We start from the raw sequence: 11505 nt of genomic DNA, 5'->3' as shown, positions 1-11505 counted from the left end.
AAGTATTTCTTTTCCGGAAACGACCGATGTGTAGCGAACACACGTCACACGCACATACATGGGGAGGGGGGCACAAAATCGACTCGGGGCGGAAAAAAATTGGCCGACACAAAAAGCAATTCAACAATCCATAAATCCCGGTGAAGACCCATCCTGCCGAAAGAAAAGGAAAATTGTCGCTGCCAAAATAAAGAATTAAAAAAGCTGGATGCTTATTCGAGCGATATAAATATCTTATATATAACCCAGTAGCGGAAACTGGGTTTTTGCTAACGGTTTGAAAACAGCAGGACGGGCCGATGAGCGAGTGAAGGGAAAAAAGAAAAACAGAAGGACAGGCCTTCAAAACTATGTCTCAATCAGGCGTGCCAGTAACACACTAAACAAGGAATATTTCAAGTGACTCCTGCTTATTTTGTTACGAACATCTGGAATTAACGCCATTTTAGCTTCCGTATTTTTTATTTCAAAGTGAAGAGGCCGTGCAGAGATTACGAGGTTTGAAAGCTAGCTTGATTGGGAGCTATTTTTTATTGTTTTGGCTTGGAAAACTGTCAAATGAACATTTACCGACACATATAAAGCTTAACTTTCTGAAAAATGTATTTATATACAGAAGTATGAACTGAATGGATGACATACGCCGAAGTTTAACTGATGTTGAAACGTTCAGAAAGCCCTCAAGAATACGTCTTTCAAACTCCGATTGTTTTATGTAAAAAAGATTGATCAGCAGTAGAAAAATGTGAATATAACATGAAATGCGCTTCTCCCTCCCTCACCCTCTTCCCCTCTGTAAGTCGCATCACTTGATAAATCACTTTTGGGTTAGCTTACAACCATCAAAACGTACAGGTAAGATTTGTTTCTACTCTGCATTTAATCAAATATTAAATTTTCCGGCAGCCGTTACATATTTCCACGATCGGTTATTTATATAGTTTGCACATTTTAACAGATATACAGAAGTATGAATTATAACAGGCGGGGCCGTTAGTGATCCACATTAGTAATATATCCATATTAATGCAAAATAACTAATTTTTAAATCTACAGTACTCCTTGCCAGATGGATACGATGTCGCTATTTGATAATCGGTAACGATCCACAGTCATGCGAGCTAATCGCTGATACACATAACACACAATACGGTTTGATATGTCTACTGTGGATCCCAGTTTGTATTCAAAACAAATAAACAAACCCATCATTCCAAATACTTAATTTTCTTAATGCAAATAATCCTGAACCAGAAGTTAAGTAAATTTTAATCTAGGTATGTAAAAGTTTGGCCATGTGTTATTAGCCAAACTATCGCATTTTGATTTCAGTTATACTTGACACAAATGTGTCAGAAATGTGCATGATTAAATTATATTGCAGGCATTTTATAACTCTAAATGTAGACACGTCTAGAGTAGAATGGTAAATTATCTGGACAGACGTAAATAATCGTAAATGCTTATTTATATAATGCATTGTGGATCAACTAAAATGCCAGTACAGTATGGACCTTTAAATTAAGATGCCCTGTGGGATTGAATCATACGTTCAAAAACAAAACAGTGTCACCATTGTCATTTTTGTTGTATGTGGTATAATCAGGCTACAAGGTGATGGGGATTGAATAGATACCATAGCTTAAGCATCAGGTTTACGCTGTTATGTTTGGTTCATTATTCAGGTAAAGATATCAGTTAGATACCCACAGCTTTAAATGTAATTGAACTTTAAAATTATACTGCCAGCTCACAAATGACTACAAAGAGATTCAACATTCAGTTCCTGTTAATCTTTTATGATGTATTTCAGTGTTTTCCCTCTATGCACAACCCAAGACATGATTTGCTATCGAGTTGTAAGCAAAGTAGCTAAACATCAATTTCTCATGCTTTGTGTTTCCCTGGAAAGAGGTGTTTACAAAAAGAAATACACACACATTAAGTAAAAATGTATCCTGAAATTTTGATTTTGTGAATTCGGCTCTTACCCGTGTCAGTCAAGGCATTCATTTGTTTCATTATTCTTTCCAAACCAAAAATGATGTACTAAACTGTACAGGACAAATATGTATACCGTTATAGCCCTAGTTAGGACATCTTTTAATGAACTTTTTGTTTTTATATTGGCTTGTTTTGTTATGCTGCTAAGTAGTAAAGGCATGTTTTAAAGGGGTATGATATGAACACCATGTATAAATTGCACTTCTAATCCAGTCATTGGTAGAATTAAATAAATTGTTAAAATGAATGTGTAAATGCTTTAAGTATTTAAAACAGGCAGGTGTCCTAAATTGACATGTTTAAATCTGTTTATAAGCTGGGCTGTTTTGGAGGCAGTTAATGTGAGATACTTTCACACAATGATATTGCTTCAATTCCTGTGACTTTGATTGTAAATCTAACCTCATTCATGTATCAACTGCATTGTTGAAATCCATTTCAAATTAATATAGGCAAAACCCATCTTTCCTGCCCTTCAATATGCTTAATATGGCTGAGTGGCTGAAAGGTACAAATATTTATAATTTTCTCTGAATACTAATAATTTCTTGGAAATAGGCCTAATATGTTTTAAAATAATAAAACTGTTTCCTCGCATAAAAAGCAACATGTATTTAAAGGCTGGAACTCCATGTTTGCTGGAATTTTTAGTTTAACAAAATTATTTTAATACATTTGTCATTCAATAATTGGAAATTCAATAAATATGTTAAAGGTTAATGTTTCTTACAAATTTTAGTTCAGCAGTATGGAAGAATCTGGTACTTCAGTTAGACATTGTGAAAGGGCTCAGTGCACAGCTTGAATGTATTGATGTAGGTGTGTTTGATACTTACATTTTTACCAAGAATATGGCACATCTTAATTAGAGCTGAGGTCTAAAGTCATGAGGATAGTGAAGCTGATATAAGACTGCATTGCTGCACTGACACAAACCCAAACATACACATGGATGCTTAAAGAAGTACATTTGCAGGCTAGTAATTGTTTACATGAAATGTTGACATTGTCATGCTTTATATTGATTTAGGTTTCTGCTTTTTTTCCTCCATTATTAGAATATCAGAGTTTGTAACATGTTGTTGAAACCTCCTGATATGTCAAATAGTAAATGGTCATTCGTTTATTACATTCCTGCATCTCAGTGTACAGTGTTTTGTAATGGATGCGTAATATGAGTTTTGAATGTTATGTTGTCGTGGGTTGAGAACAAAGGGTCCTCAGTTAAGAATTTGATAGTGAAGCATACGTCCATCCTCACTCACCAGTTTACATCAAAAGAACTGAGAAACCTTCCCCATTTTTGACATCTTGTTTGATAAAGAGCAGTTGGTTCCTAAAGCCAAAAATAACGGTTCCACTATGAATGGATTGCATGTAAATGGAGTTTATGGGTGCTTTGCTGATCAGACTGTACAACTGACACAAATATTATTTCAGTGTCAGTGAAACTGCTTTTATTGAGTTAGTTTTACATCTGAGTTCAAATTTCTAATTGTTTTTTTTCCTTTATTGTCATCACCATAAAGTTAATTAGTGTACCTAATTTACATGTCCTCAAGCAACACAGAACTAACTCTGTTGGGAGTTAATCTTTAATGTATGAGGCAGACTTACTCCATGTGAGTGTACATACAGAGTAGTTGTATCATGTAGTATGAGCTGCTTACATCTGAAGTATCATAACTATGGTTGAGCTGAAAATTTACACATGTCTTCATTTTTCAGTTTCTTCAAGAGATGAAAAGAAGGTAAGGACCAGGCAGCGGAAAGAAAGGAAATTTCCAGTTATTACCGCTGTTATCCTGTCTTCTGCTTTTTTTTTAAACCATTGCTGAGAGGCTACTGAACAAGAAGAAAGGAGTATAATGCAGAGAAGAGAGGACTGATACGAGAGATCTGAGTGGATTTTAATTGACCATTCTGTACTATTAAATTGGCAAAATAAAGACCTCATTTTCAAGGAATACAATGTAAATTTCCCAAAATTTTGGGAACTGAATGGAGAAGGGACATTTTTGTTACAGATACGAGAAGCATAGTATGGGAACCAGCCCTTTCACGAGACAGCAATGACAAAAAACACAGGCCTCACATCAAAAGAAATTGTCAGAGTATTATCTTGTACAAGTGCTATTTTTTGTGTTTAAGATCTTTGTGAGATACACGAAGAAGGACTGTCAAAAGGACACGTCAGTGCTCAAGAGCTGAGACTCTCAAGGGGCAAACAAAAATGCACAATAAATTCAAGAATAATACATACGGATAAGTTACTACCACTACTTAACAATATATAGTCACTGACGGACCTGAAGACTCCTCAATAAAATGTTGTAGACGGAATATTTGATAAAGGACAAAGGTTGCAACTGATAGCACAAAGCATTGATTAGAAAAGAGACTCGTATCCAGAAAGCCCATTGCCCACTTCTCTTGGATGGAGAGTGGGGGCAGTGGGCGCTCATCAGGTGGAGGGGGTGGTAGTGGTGGGGCAGGTACAAGTAATAGTGGCAGCGGAAACAGCAGCAGCGGTGCAGGAAGGAGTGGAGGGAGCAGTTCCAGAACTGGTGGAAGTGGCTCTAGTTCGGGGGCTTCAAACCGTAGCTCCTCAGTCAGTGGTAGTGGAATTATTATCACCACTTCAGGAGCTGGTGGTGTGGCTTCAGCACCTCCACCTTCAAGTGAATGGGAGATGTTCCAGTTTGGAAAATACAATTTGGACATCATAGAAATGCTGAGTGGACATCAGGCCCACCAGTTTAAAGGTCTTGGATTAGAGAGGCAACTGCAACATCAACAGCAAGTTCAGCTTCATCAGCACCAGCAGCAGCTCCAGCAGCAGCAGCAGGCTGAAACCTCAGGAGCCCTCCTGTCTGGACTCAGCCTTGGTTCACTGCAGGGATCTAGAGGCAATGCCTTTTCGGATTCCTCTTCGATTTTTTCCAAAATGAGTGCCCCTCCACCACCTCTGCCGCCACAGCCCTCGTCATCTTCATCATCCTCCCAGAGTTCTCGCAAGTCGAGCAAGATGGGTGTGAGTGGTAGTGGTGGGGGGAGTGCAAGTCATGGAACAGCATACCCACAGTTTTTGCGTTCATTTCATCCTGCTGAGGCAGCACTAGCCCAGGAACAGCTGCACCCAGGAATGGGACGGTTTGAGCACTTTGCCGGAGGCAGTGGAAGTACTGGAGGAGCAGGGAGTATTGGAGGAATTGTTGCATCTGCTCCTCCTCCACCACCACCTTTGCATCCTGGTCTCTCTGTTCCCCAAGCATCCCCTGGACCCCCATCTTCAACCCCATCTCCTTCGAGCTCAGCTTCCACCTCTAATAATCCTTCCAGCAGCAGCAGTACAGTAACCTCACTGGGGCACCAGCTCGTTGGGGCTCAGTCTGATGCTCGCAGCCTACACCAGCAGTTCAGCTGCATGCTGGCAGCCAATCAGTACTTCCTTTCTGGTGTGCCAGCTAATGCCAGCTTGGAGCAGTTTCTAGTCCAGCAGGGAACACACAACCATCTTGGTTTGGGTTTAAGTCAAGCTGGTGGGGAAACAAGTTCTGGACTTGCGCCACCCCCTGCTCTTCATCCCTCTCACACACACAGTCACTCTACTCCCCAGCAGCAGCAGCAGCAGCAGCAACAGCAGCAGCAGCAACAACAGTTACCACCCCATGCTTTATCCCACCCCCACTCTCATTCCCACCCTCATCACCCTCTCCACACAGCCCCCCAGTCCTCCTCAATTGGAAGTTTTGATTTCCAAGGTATTCCGGTTCTCTCCTCTAATCAGCTAGCATCTCTGATGCAGCAAGAATCTGGCTTACCTCTCCCGTTGCCGCTTCTCTCTCTCCCAAAGGAGGAAGGGAAAGGGGACATTGCAGGTGGGGGAACTGGAGGAGGCAGACGTAAGAAGGCTATGGCTGGCTACCTGCCTCAAAGGAAGCTTGAGAGCAACAATAATACTAGCAGTAGCAACAGCCATAGTGCTGGTGACCCGAATCCCAGTAGTAGTTCTGGAAGGCATGGTCATGATGCATCTTCAGGCCTTGTTGGAGGCAGTGGAGGGGTTAATATGCAAAATGTTAGTGGAGAGCCCTCTCTCCTGACCTCTTCAGCTTCATCTTCCTCAGCTGTTTCATCTTCCTCATCATCCGCCCCTTCTTCAACCACAGCATCAGTCCTTGTAACAAATGGCTTACAAATTACCAAATCTGAAAGTATGGGTGCTATGACACCCACCATTACTCAACCTGAACCAGAGCCTCTTTATCACTGTGGGGAATGCGGTAAAACCTTTACTCATCTCTCCAGCCTCCGAAGACATCTGCGCAGTCATGGTTTAGTTTCTGGAAATGGTGGCAATACTAACAGTAGCGCTAACCCCATTTCCAATCCCAGCCAAAATCACCACCAAGCTGATGCCAACATACCCCACTCGACTCAAGACCTGACATCTCAGTCCAACTCGCATCATCAACAGCCACAACCACAAGCCTCTTTAAATGCTCAACAGCAACAGTCAAATCCAGCTCCCATATCTTCATCATCTTGCCCAAGTCCTGAAAAGAATCATCGTTGCCCTGAATGTGGAAAGGGATTTAAGAAAAGGGGACACCTCCTCCAGCATGGGGTCATCCACTCTGGAGCACGACCTTTTGCATGTACTATTTGCCAGCGTGCTTTTAATCGCCGTGAGTCACTCACCCGCCATGAGAAGATTCATGAGGAAAAGCCCTACCGTTGCCCAGCTTGTGGCCGATGCTTTCGTGAAAGCACCTCATTACTTAACCATGCAGCTTCAGGTACATGTGGCAAGCCAGGTCGGGGATCAAGGACGAGGCCTAGCACTAGTGGTAATAACTCAATGATTGGACAGGATGGACGCTATAGAAGTAAAATAAGTAAACCCGGGGGTATAGAATCAGGAGAAAGTGGAGCAGTGGAATACCCAAGTGGGCAACTTACTGGAAGGGTGGTTTATGGAAAAACTGAGGAAGAGGAGGAAGAGGAGGATGGAGTGGTTGGGAGTATGATAGAAGATCAAGATGTAAAATCAGCTTTAACATGTGAAGGTCTTTTCCAGTCAGGAAGGGGAGGTGTTGCAAGCAGTGGGAATAAAACAGAAGGAAAATATTCTGCTGACTACTCTCGGAATCGTTATCAGACATTGTACCGAGGTGATGAGTACCGTGGTGACTTCAAGCAACATCGCTCTCAAGCTAATCCCTCTCCTTGTTATCCTGGTGAACCCTCCTGTGGAAGTGGAATGACAGGTCCTGCACTCCGGAAAGCACCATTAGCCCCAACTCTACATCCACACCCACAAAGTCAAACTCAACAGCAGCAGCAGCAGCAGCCTCATCTTCCCCTCTCGTCTCTGTTAGATGACACTGAAGACGATGTAACCAGCTCAGTTAACAGTGCCATTTCGGCTATTGCTGCAGCTGCTGCTGCTTCGTGCATGCCTGGGGAGCACAATAATGCTGGCAGCCGGGGAGAAGAACGAAGGGATATTATTGGAGGGCTTCTTGGTGGACTTGGCTTAGGTCCACTTGGAGTTTCTCCTGGTGCCCCCTCATCGACATCTGGAATGGACAAGGCTTATAGGGGCACCCAAGATAGCATGGGTAGTACAATGGCACCTTCAACCCATCACAACCAACAGCAGCATCAGCAGCAGGCCTCAACTGTCAAACCTAAGCGGCCTCGGAAACCTCGCCCAAAGAAGGAAGCCGGATCAGGGGCTGGGGCTACTGGGGAAAGCAGCAAGCGAAGAACTCATTCCCAAAGAGGGACAAGTGGGGATCCTGAACGTCTCTTTTTGTGTAGTGTCTGTGGTCGTGGCTTCACACGTCGTGAAACCCTTCGAAGACATGATCGCATCCACACTGGGGAGAAGCCCCACCACTGTTCTGTTTGTGGAAAAAATTTCCGGGAAGCATTCCATCTTACCAAGCATCACACAGTTCATTCTGGAGAGAAGAACTACAAATGTGGTCTATGTGGGAAAGATTTTGGTTATGCGCAGAGTCTGAAGAGACATGGAAAACTACATCAGAAAGGAGAATTTGAGGAAATTCCCACAACAGCTGGAGGAAATAATAGCAACAGCAGCAACTCTGCTGTAACTCCTGGAGGGAGCATTAGCCAAGAGAGGGATCAAGGAAATTCTGAATCTTACTATGCCTATCCTCAGGGCATCAAGCCTCAAGGACCCAACATTCAGCCTCCCCCTAGACTATATACTTGTGCCATTTGCTGGAAGTCATTCCGTCATCACTTTCACCTGACTGCCCATCACCAAGCAGTTCATGAGGGTGGGGACAGGCTTTTTTGCTGCGAGGTCTGTGGGAAGGCCTTTGCTTACGCTAATAGCTTGACCAGACACCGGCTTTCACAGCATGGATTAACACGGACTGGCCAAGCTAATCAGCCAGGAGGTGGAGGTGTGCCTGGGGGCAGTGGAAGTGCAACTGGATCTGTTTCCGAGAGTGAAGCAGCTACAAATGCCCTTCTTCAGCTTGTCCCCCCCAGTGGAACCCATGGAGGACAGCAAACACACACCAGTTTACCCCACTCCCAACAACCTCCCCAACAGCCTCCAACTGGCTTCTCTCCTCTCTTCTACCTCCCAGAGCTGGCTCCTCCTCACTCAGCAACATCCAGTGCCCCCACATATTCTCATCCCCTCCCACATAATTCAACTTTGACCACTCTATCTAACCACCAGCAACCTTTAGGAATTAAGGGGGAGCCCATGTACCCAACTGGACCTGTCCATCCCCTTAACACCACACCTTCTCTTCATCCTCTTCTACTTTTGTCACCCTCTCAACAGCAGCATAATCAGCATGCACAGCACCTTCCAGTAGAGATGCAGATTCCACAACCACAGCAACAGAATTTGCAGTCTCAGGATGATCTAAAGAAACACCGGAAGAAGAAAAAAGGAAAAGAGACATTACATATTATAGGGACCACAGGAGGACAGTCTACAGACGGGGGGAGTGAAGAGAGGGATGAGAAGCAGAAGTCAGAGAAACAAAAAGAGAAGAGGCGGAAATTGCTAAAGAAAAAAAGAGGGGGAATTCATCAACAGGAGCTTAGAAGAAAGAAGCGAATAGCACACTTTCTTAAGCTTAGACGAGCCGGAGGAGGGTTGAACATGGGGAAGCTGTCATCACTGGATGTCCCACAGAAATGCTTCCCATGCCCTTTGTGCCCACGAACTATATTTTCTCGCCAGTCAGCATTGTTGGTTCACAGGGCAGTTAGACATCCTCCAAAAACCAGCTGTCCCCAAGCCCGCCTGGAGTGCCCTGTCTGTGGAAAGCGCTCTCGTAAATTCCTTGCAGCCCTTAGTCATCGAGGGTTCCATCTCACCAAGGGATCTTTTTCTTGTCCACAGTGTCCCTTGCGTTTCTGGAATGGGGTGCTCCTAGGGAGGCACACTGTAGCCTGTCGAGGTGCTGTTGGGGGAGGCAGAGGGGGTAGTATGGCTTTGAAACTGAAATCTGCACCAAGCAAGGTGGTGAAGAAAGAGGGACAGGGTGAAACTGTGCTAATGGAATACAGGCACTGAGTCTTTTTTGTATGACTAGTAGAAGATTTTCACTTTGGAAATTTGGGGTGAGATATATTACTCCAGTGGTAGGTCACTTTTACAGGCAGGCTACTTTTGCCTTGTTTGGCTTGGACTGACTAAGTGTCATTACCACATCTCTCCCTAGACTCTGACTTACAGTATATGGAGTGATTTTTCTTTTTTGTAGAAAGTTGCATACTAATTTACATAGTTTGCAAAAAATCAACCTCAAAATCTCTCAAGTGAATGTGAGAGTCTGCAAGGACATGACTTTCTGTGCATCCTGATTTGTAAACACCATTTACACTCTTTGGCTAAATTTTCTGGGATGTTAAGCTTCATTGGATTAAGGCTAATACTGTTTCTTTTCTCCTGATTACCCTATGTAGTCTCTCTGCTGTGTATATTATGTAGTTAGTGTTCACTTAAGAGCCCTGTGAAGTTGTGCTTGACTGTTTTGTTCTTATAAAGTACATTTGGATAAATGCAGGAGGTCAGTGACTGAAGAAAAATGTTCTATTTGGTGGAAAGTTCAAGTGTCAGTGCATAAGACACTGTGTGTTTCTTGGTCAGTAAGTCATATTGTGAATTCACTGTTGTGAATCGATCAAGCAGGTAACAGCAAATCCCTAAAGGATCTATTAACTGATGATTATGAATACAAAGTATTAAAGAAAAGCAAATGAATTCGGTGGGACTTTTCTGGAAAAAAGGTGCAAAACCTCTGCTATGTTTTTGGAGAAGACTGATCACAAAACTTGATTACATACCAGTGGACAGTGCAACTTGTATGAAAAGACTGAAATTGAGAGGTGGGTCGGAACAAGCTGACTGTACTGTAATTTTTTTTTTTATTGCTATATTGTTTTTTAAGTAATGTTTTAGTTTGTATCATTGCTGTTTGGAGGGTGGGTAAGTGGGCGGGTTGGAGGGAGGGACTTATGGGCTGTCATTTTAAAAATTAAATGTACCAGTGTGTTTATGTTATCCTCCTGTCCAGCTACTCACCCAGAATTCGGGCCCTTTCCCTTACACACATGTAGTATTTTACTCAGTTGCATCCACATTCATATCCCTTTCCCAAGCTTTCTTTTAAAAAAGAAAAATAATACTAAATACATTTCTATCATATTATTTGCCTAGTGATTAAAAAAATAGTTGGAATATATTCAAAAAATAAACATTTAAAAAAGAATCATGTTATCATTTTTTCTGTAAAATAAATTACTGTACAAAGCTGGGTATTCTTTGAATAAGTGAAAATTAAAATTCTTCATTATTGACAAAACACCCCATTTGGGGCCAACAATGCGGTATCTTATGTACGTGGCATTTAACAGGGAGATAATATATGGCCATATAAAGTACAAGATTGGTTCATCTTTTACACATTTACAGAAATGATGATTAAACTTCAGATTTTTCCAGTAAAACTGCTTTAACTCGAAAAGAATTGAATTTAATGCTAATTTAAACAGACAAAATGTACTGATCTCATCCTTCCACAAGGTGGAAGTAAAAGCTTAATTTACTGCAAGCATGCGTTAGAAAATTCCTCTAAGTGCAACAGCATGTTTTTAAGTGTTGTGCGTGCTTGTGATTTTCTTTTTTATGCATACACCGGCAAGCATTCACATGAAACCTGAACAACTTAAAGTCTTTGTAAATAGTCAGTGGAGACATTTTCAGTGCTTGTTTTATTATGAAGTATGTATCTAAACGGTATGTCTAGTTTGTAGATTCAATAATTGGTGTCACTGTGCTTTATGAAGAGAACTAATGTGTAACTCCGAAAAATCGCTTCAGCGTGCTTGCATTGATTGTTTCGACAGACTCAATAATCTTCCGCAGTAGTCCTTACATTATATGTGCCTTCTTCAGTACACGGTGTTCTTTGACTAACCTCAGATCAGAAG

The 11505-nt window shown here is 42.1% G+C and overlaps 1 protein-coding gene across 2 annotated transcripts; it reads left to right on the top strand.

The window, feature by feature from the left end:
• Positions 1 to 46: 46 nt before the first annotated feature.
• LOC111853333 (uncharacterized) lies at positions 47 to 10784 on the top strand. Of its 2 annotated transcripts, none has more exons than XM_023830096.2 (2): positions 47 to 498; positions 3733 to 10784. In XM_023830096.2, the coding sequence occupies exon 2, from the start codon at positions 4442 to 4444 to the stop codon at positions 9584 to 9586; it is 5145 nt and encodes a 1714-aa protein (XP_023685864.2). In that variant the 5' UTR covers positions 47 to 498; positions 3733 to 4441; the 3' UTR covers positions 9587 to 10784. The 2 variants fall into 2 exon arrangements, with proteins under 2 accessions (XP_023685864.2, XP_023685863.2); XM_023830095.2 differs by having other exon boundaries at positions 47 to 855.
• The last annotated feature ends 721 nt before the right edge of the window (positions 10785 to 11505 follow it).

Source organism: Paramormyrops kingsleyae, chromosome 9, assembly GCF_048594095.1.
Source record: "Paramormyrops kingsleyae isolate MSU_618 chromosome 9, PKINGS_0.4, whole genome shotgun sequence".
Lineage (NCBI taxonomy): Eukaryota > Metazoa > Chordata > Actinopteri > Osteoglossiformes > Mormyridae > Paramormyrops > Paramormyrops kingsleyae.
Note: the sequence above shows the minus strand (reverse complement) of the source record. Positions and strands in the feature narration are given on the sequence as shown.

Bases quoted from the DNA above. Each gene is read 5' to 3' on its own strand.
- LOC111853333 (XM_023830096.2), top strand. From the start codon at position 4,442: ATGGAGAGTGGGGGCAGTGGGCGCTCATCAGGTGGAGGGGGTGGTAGT.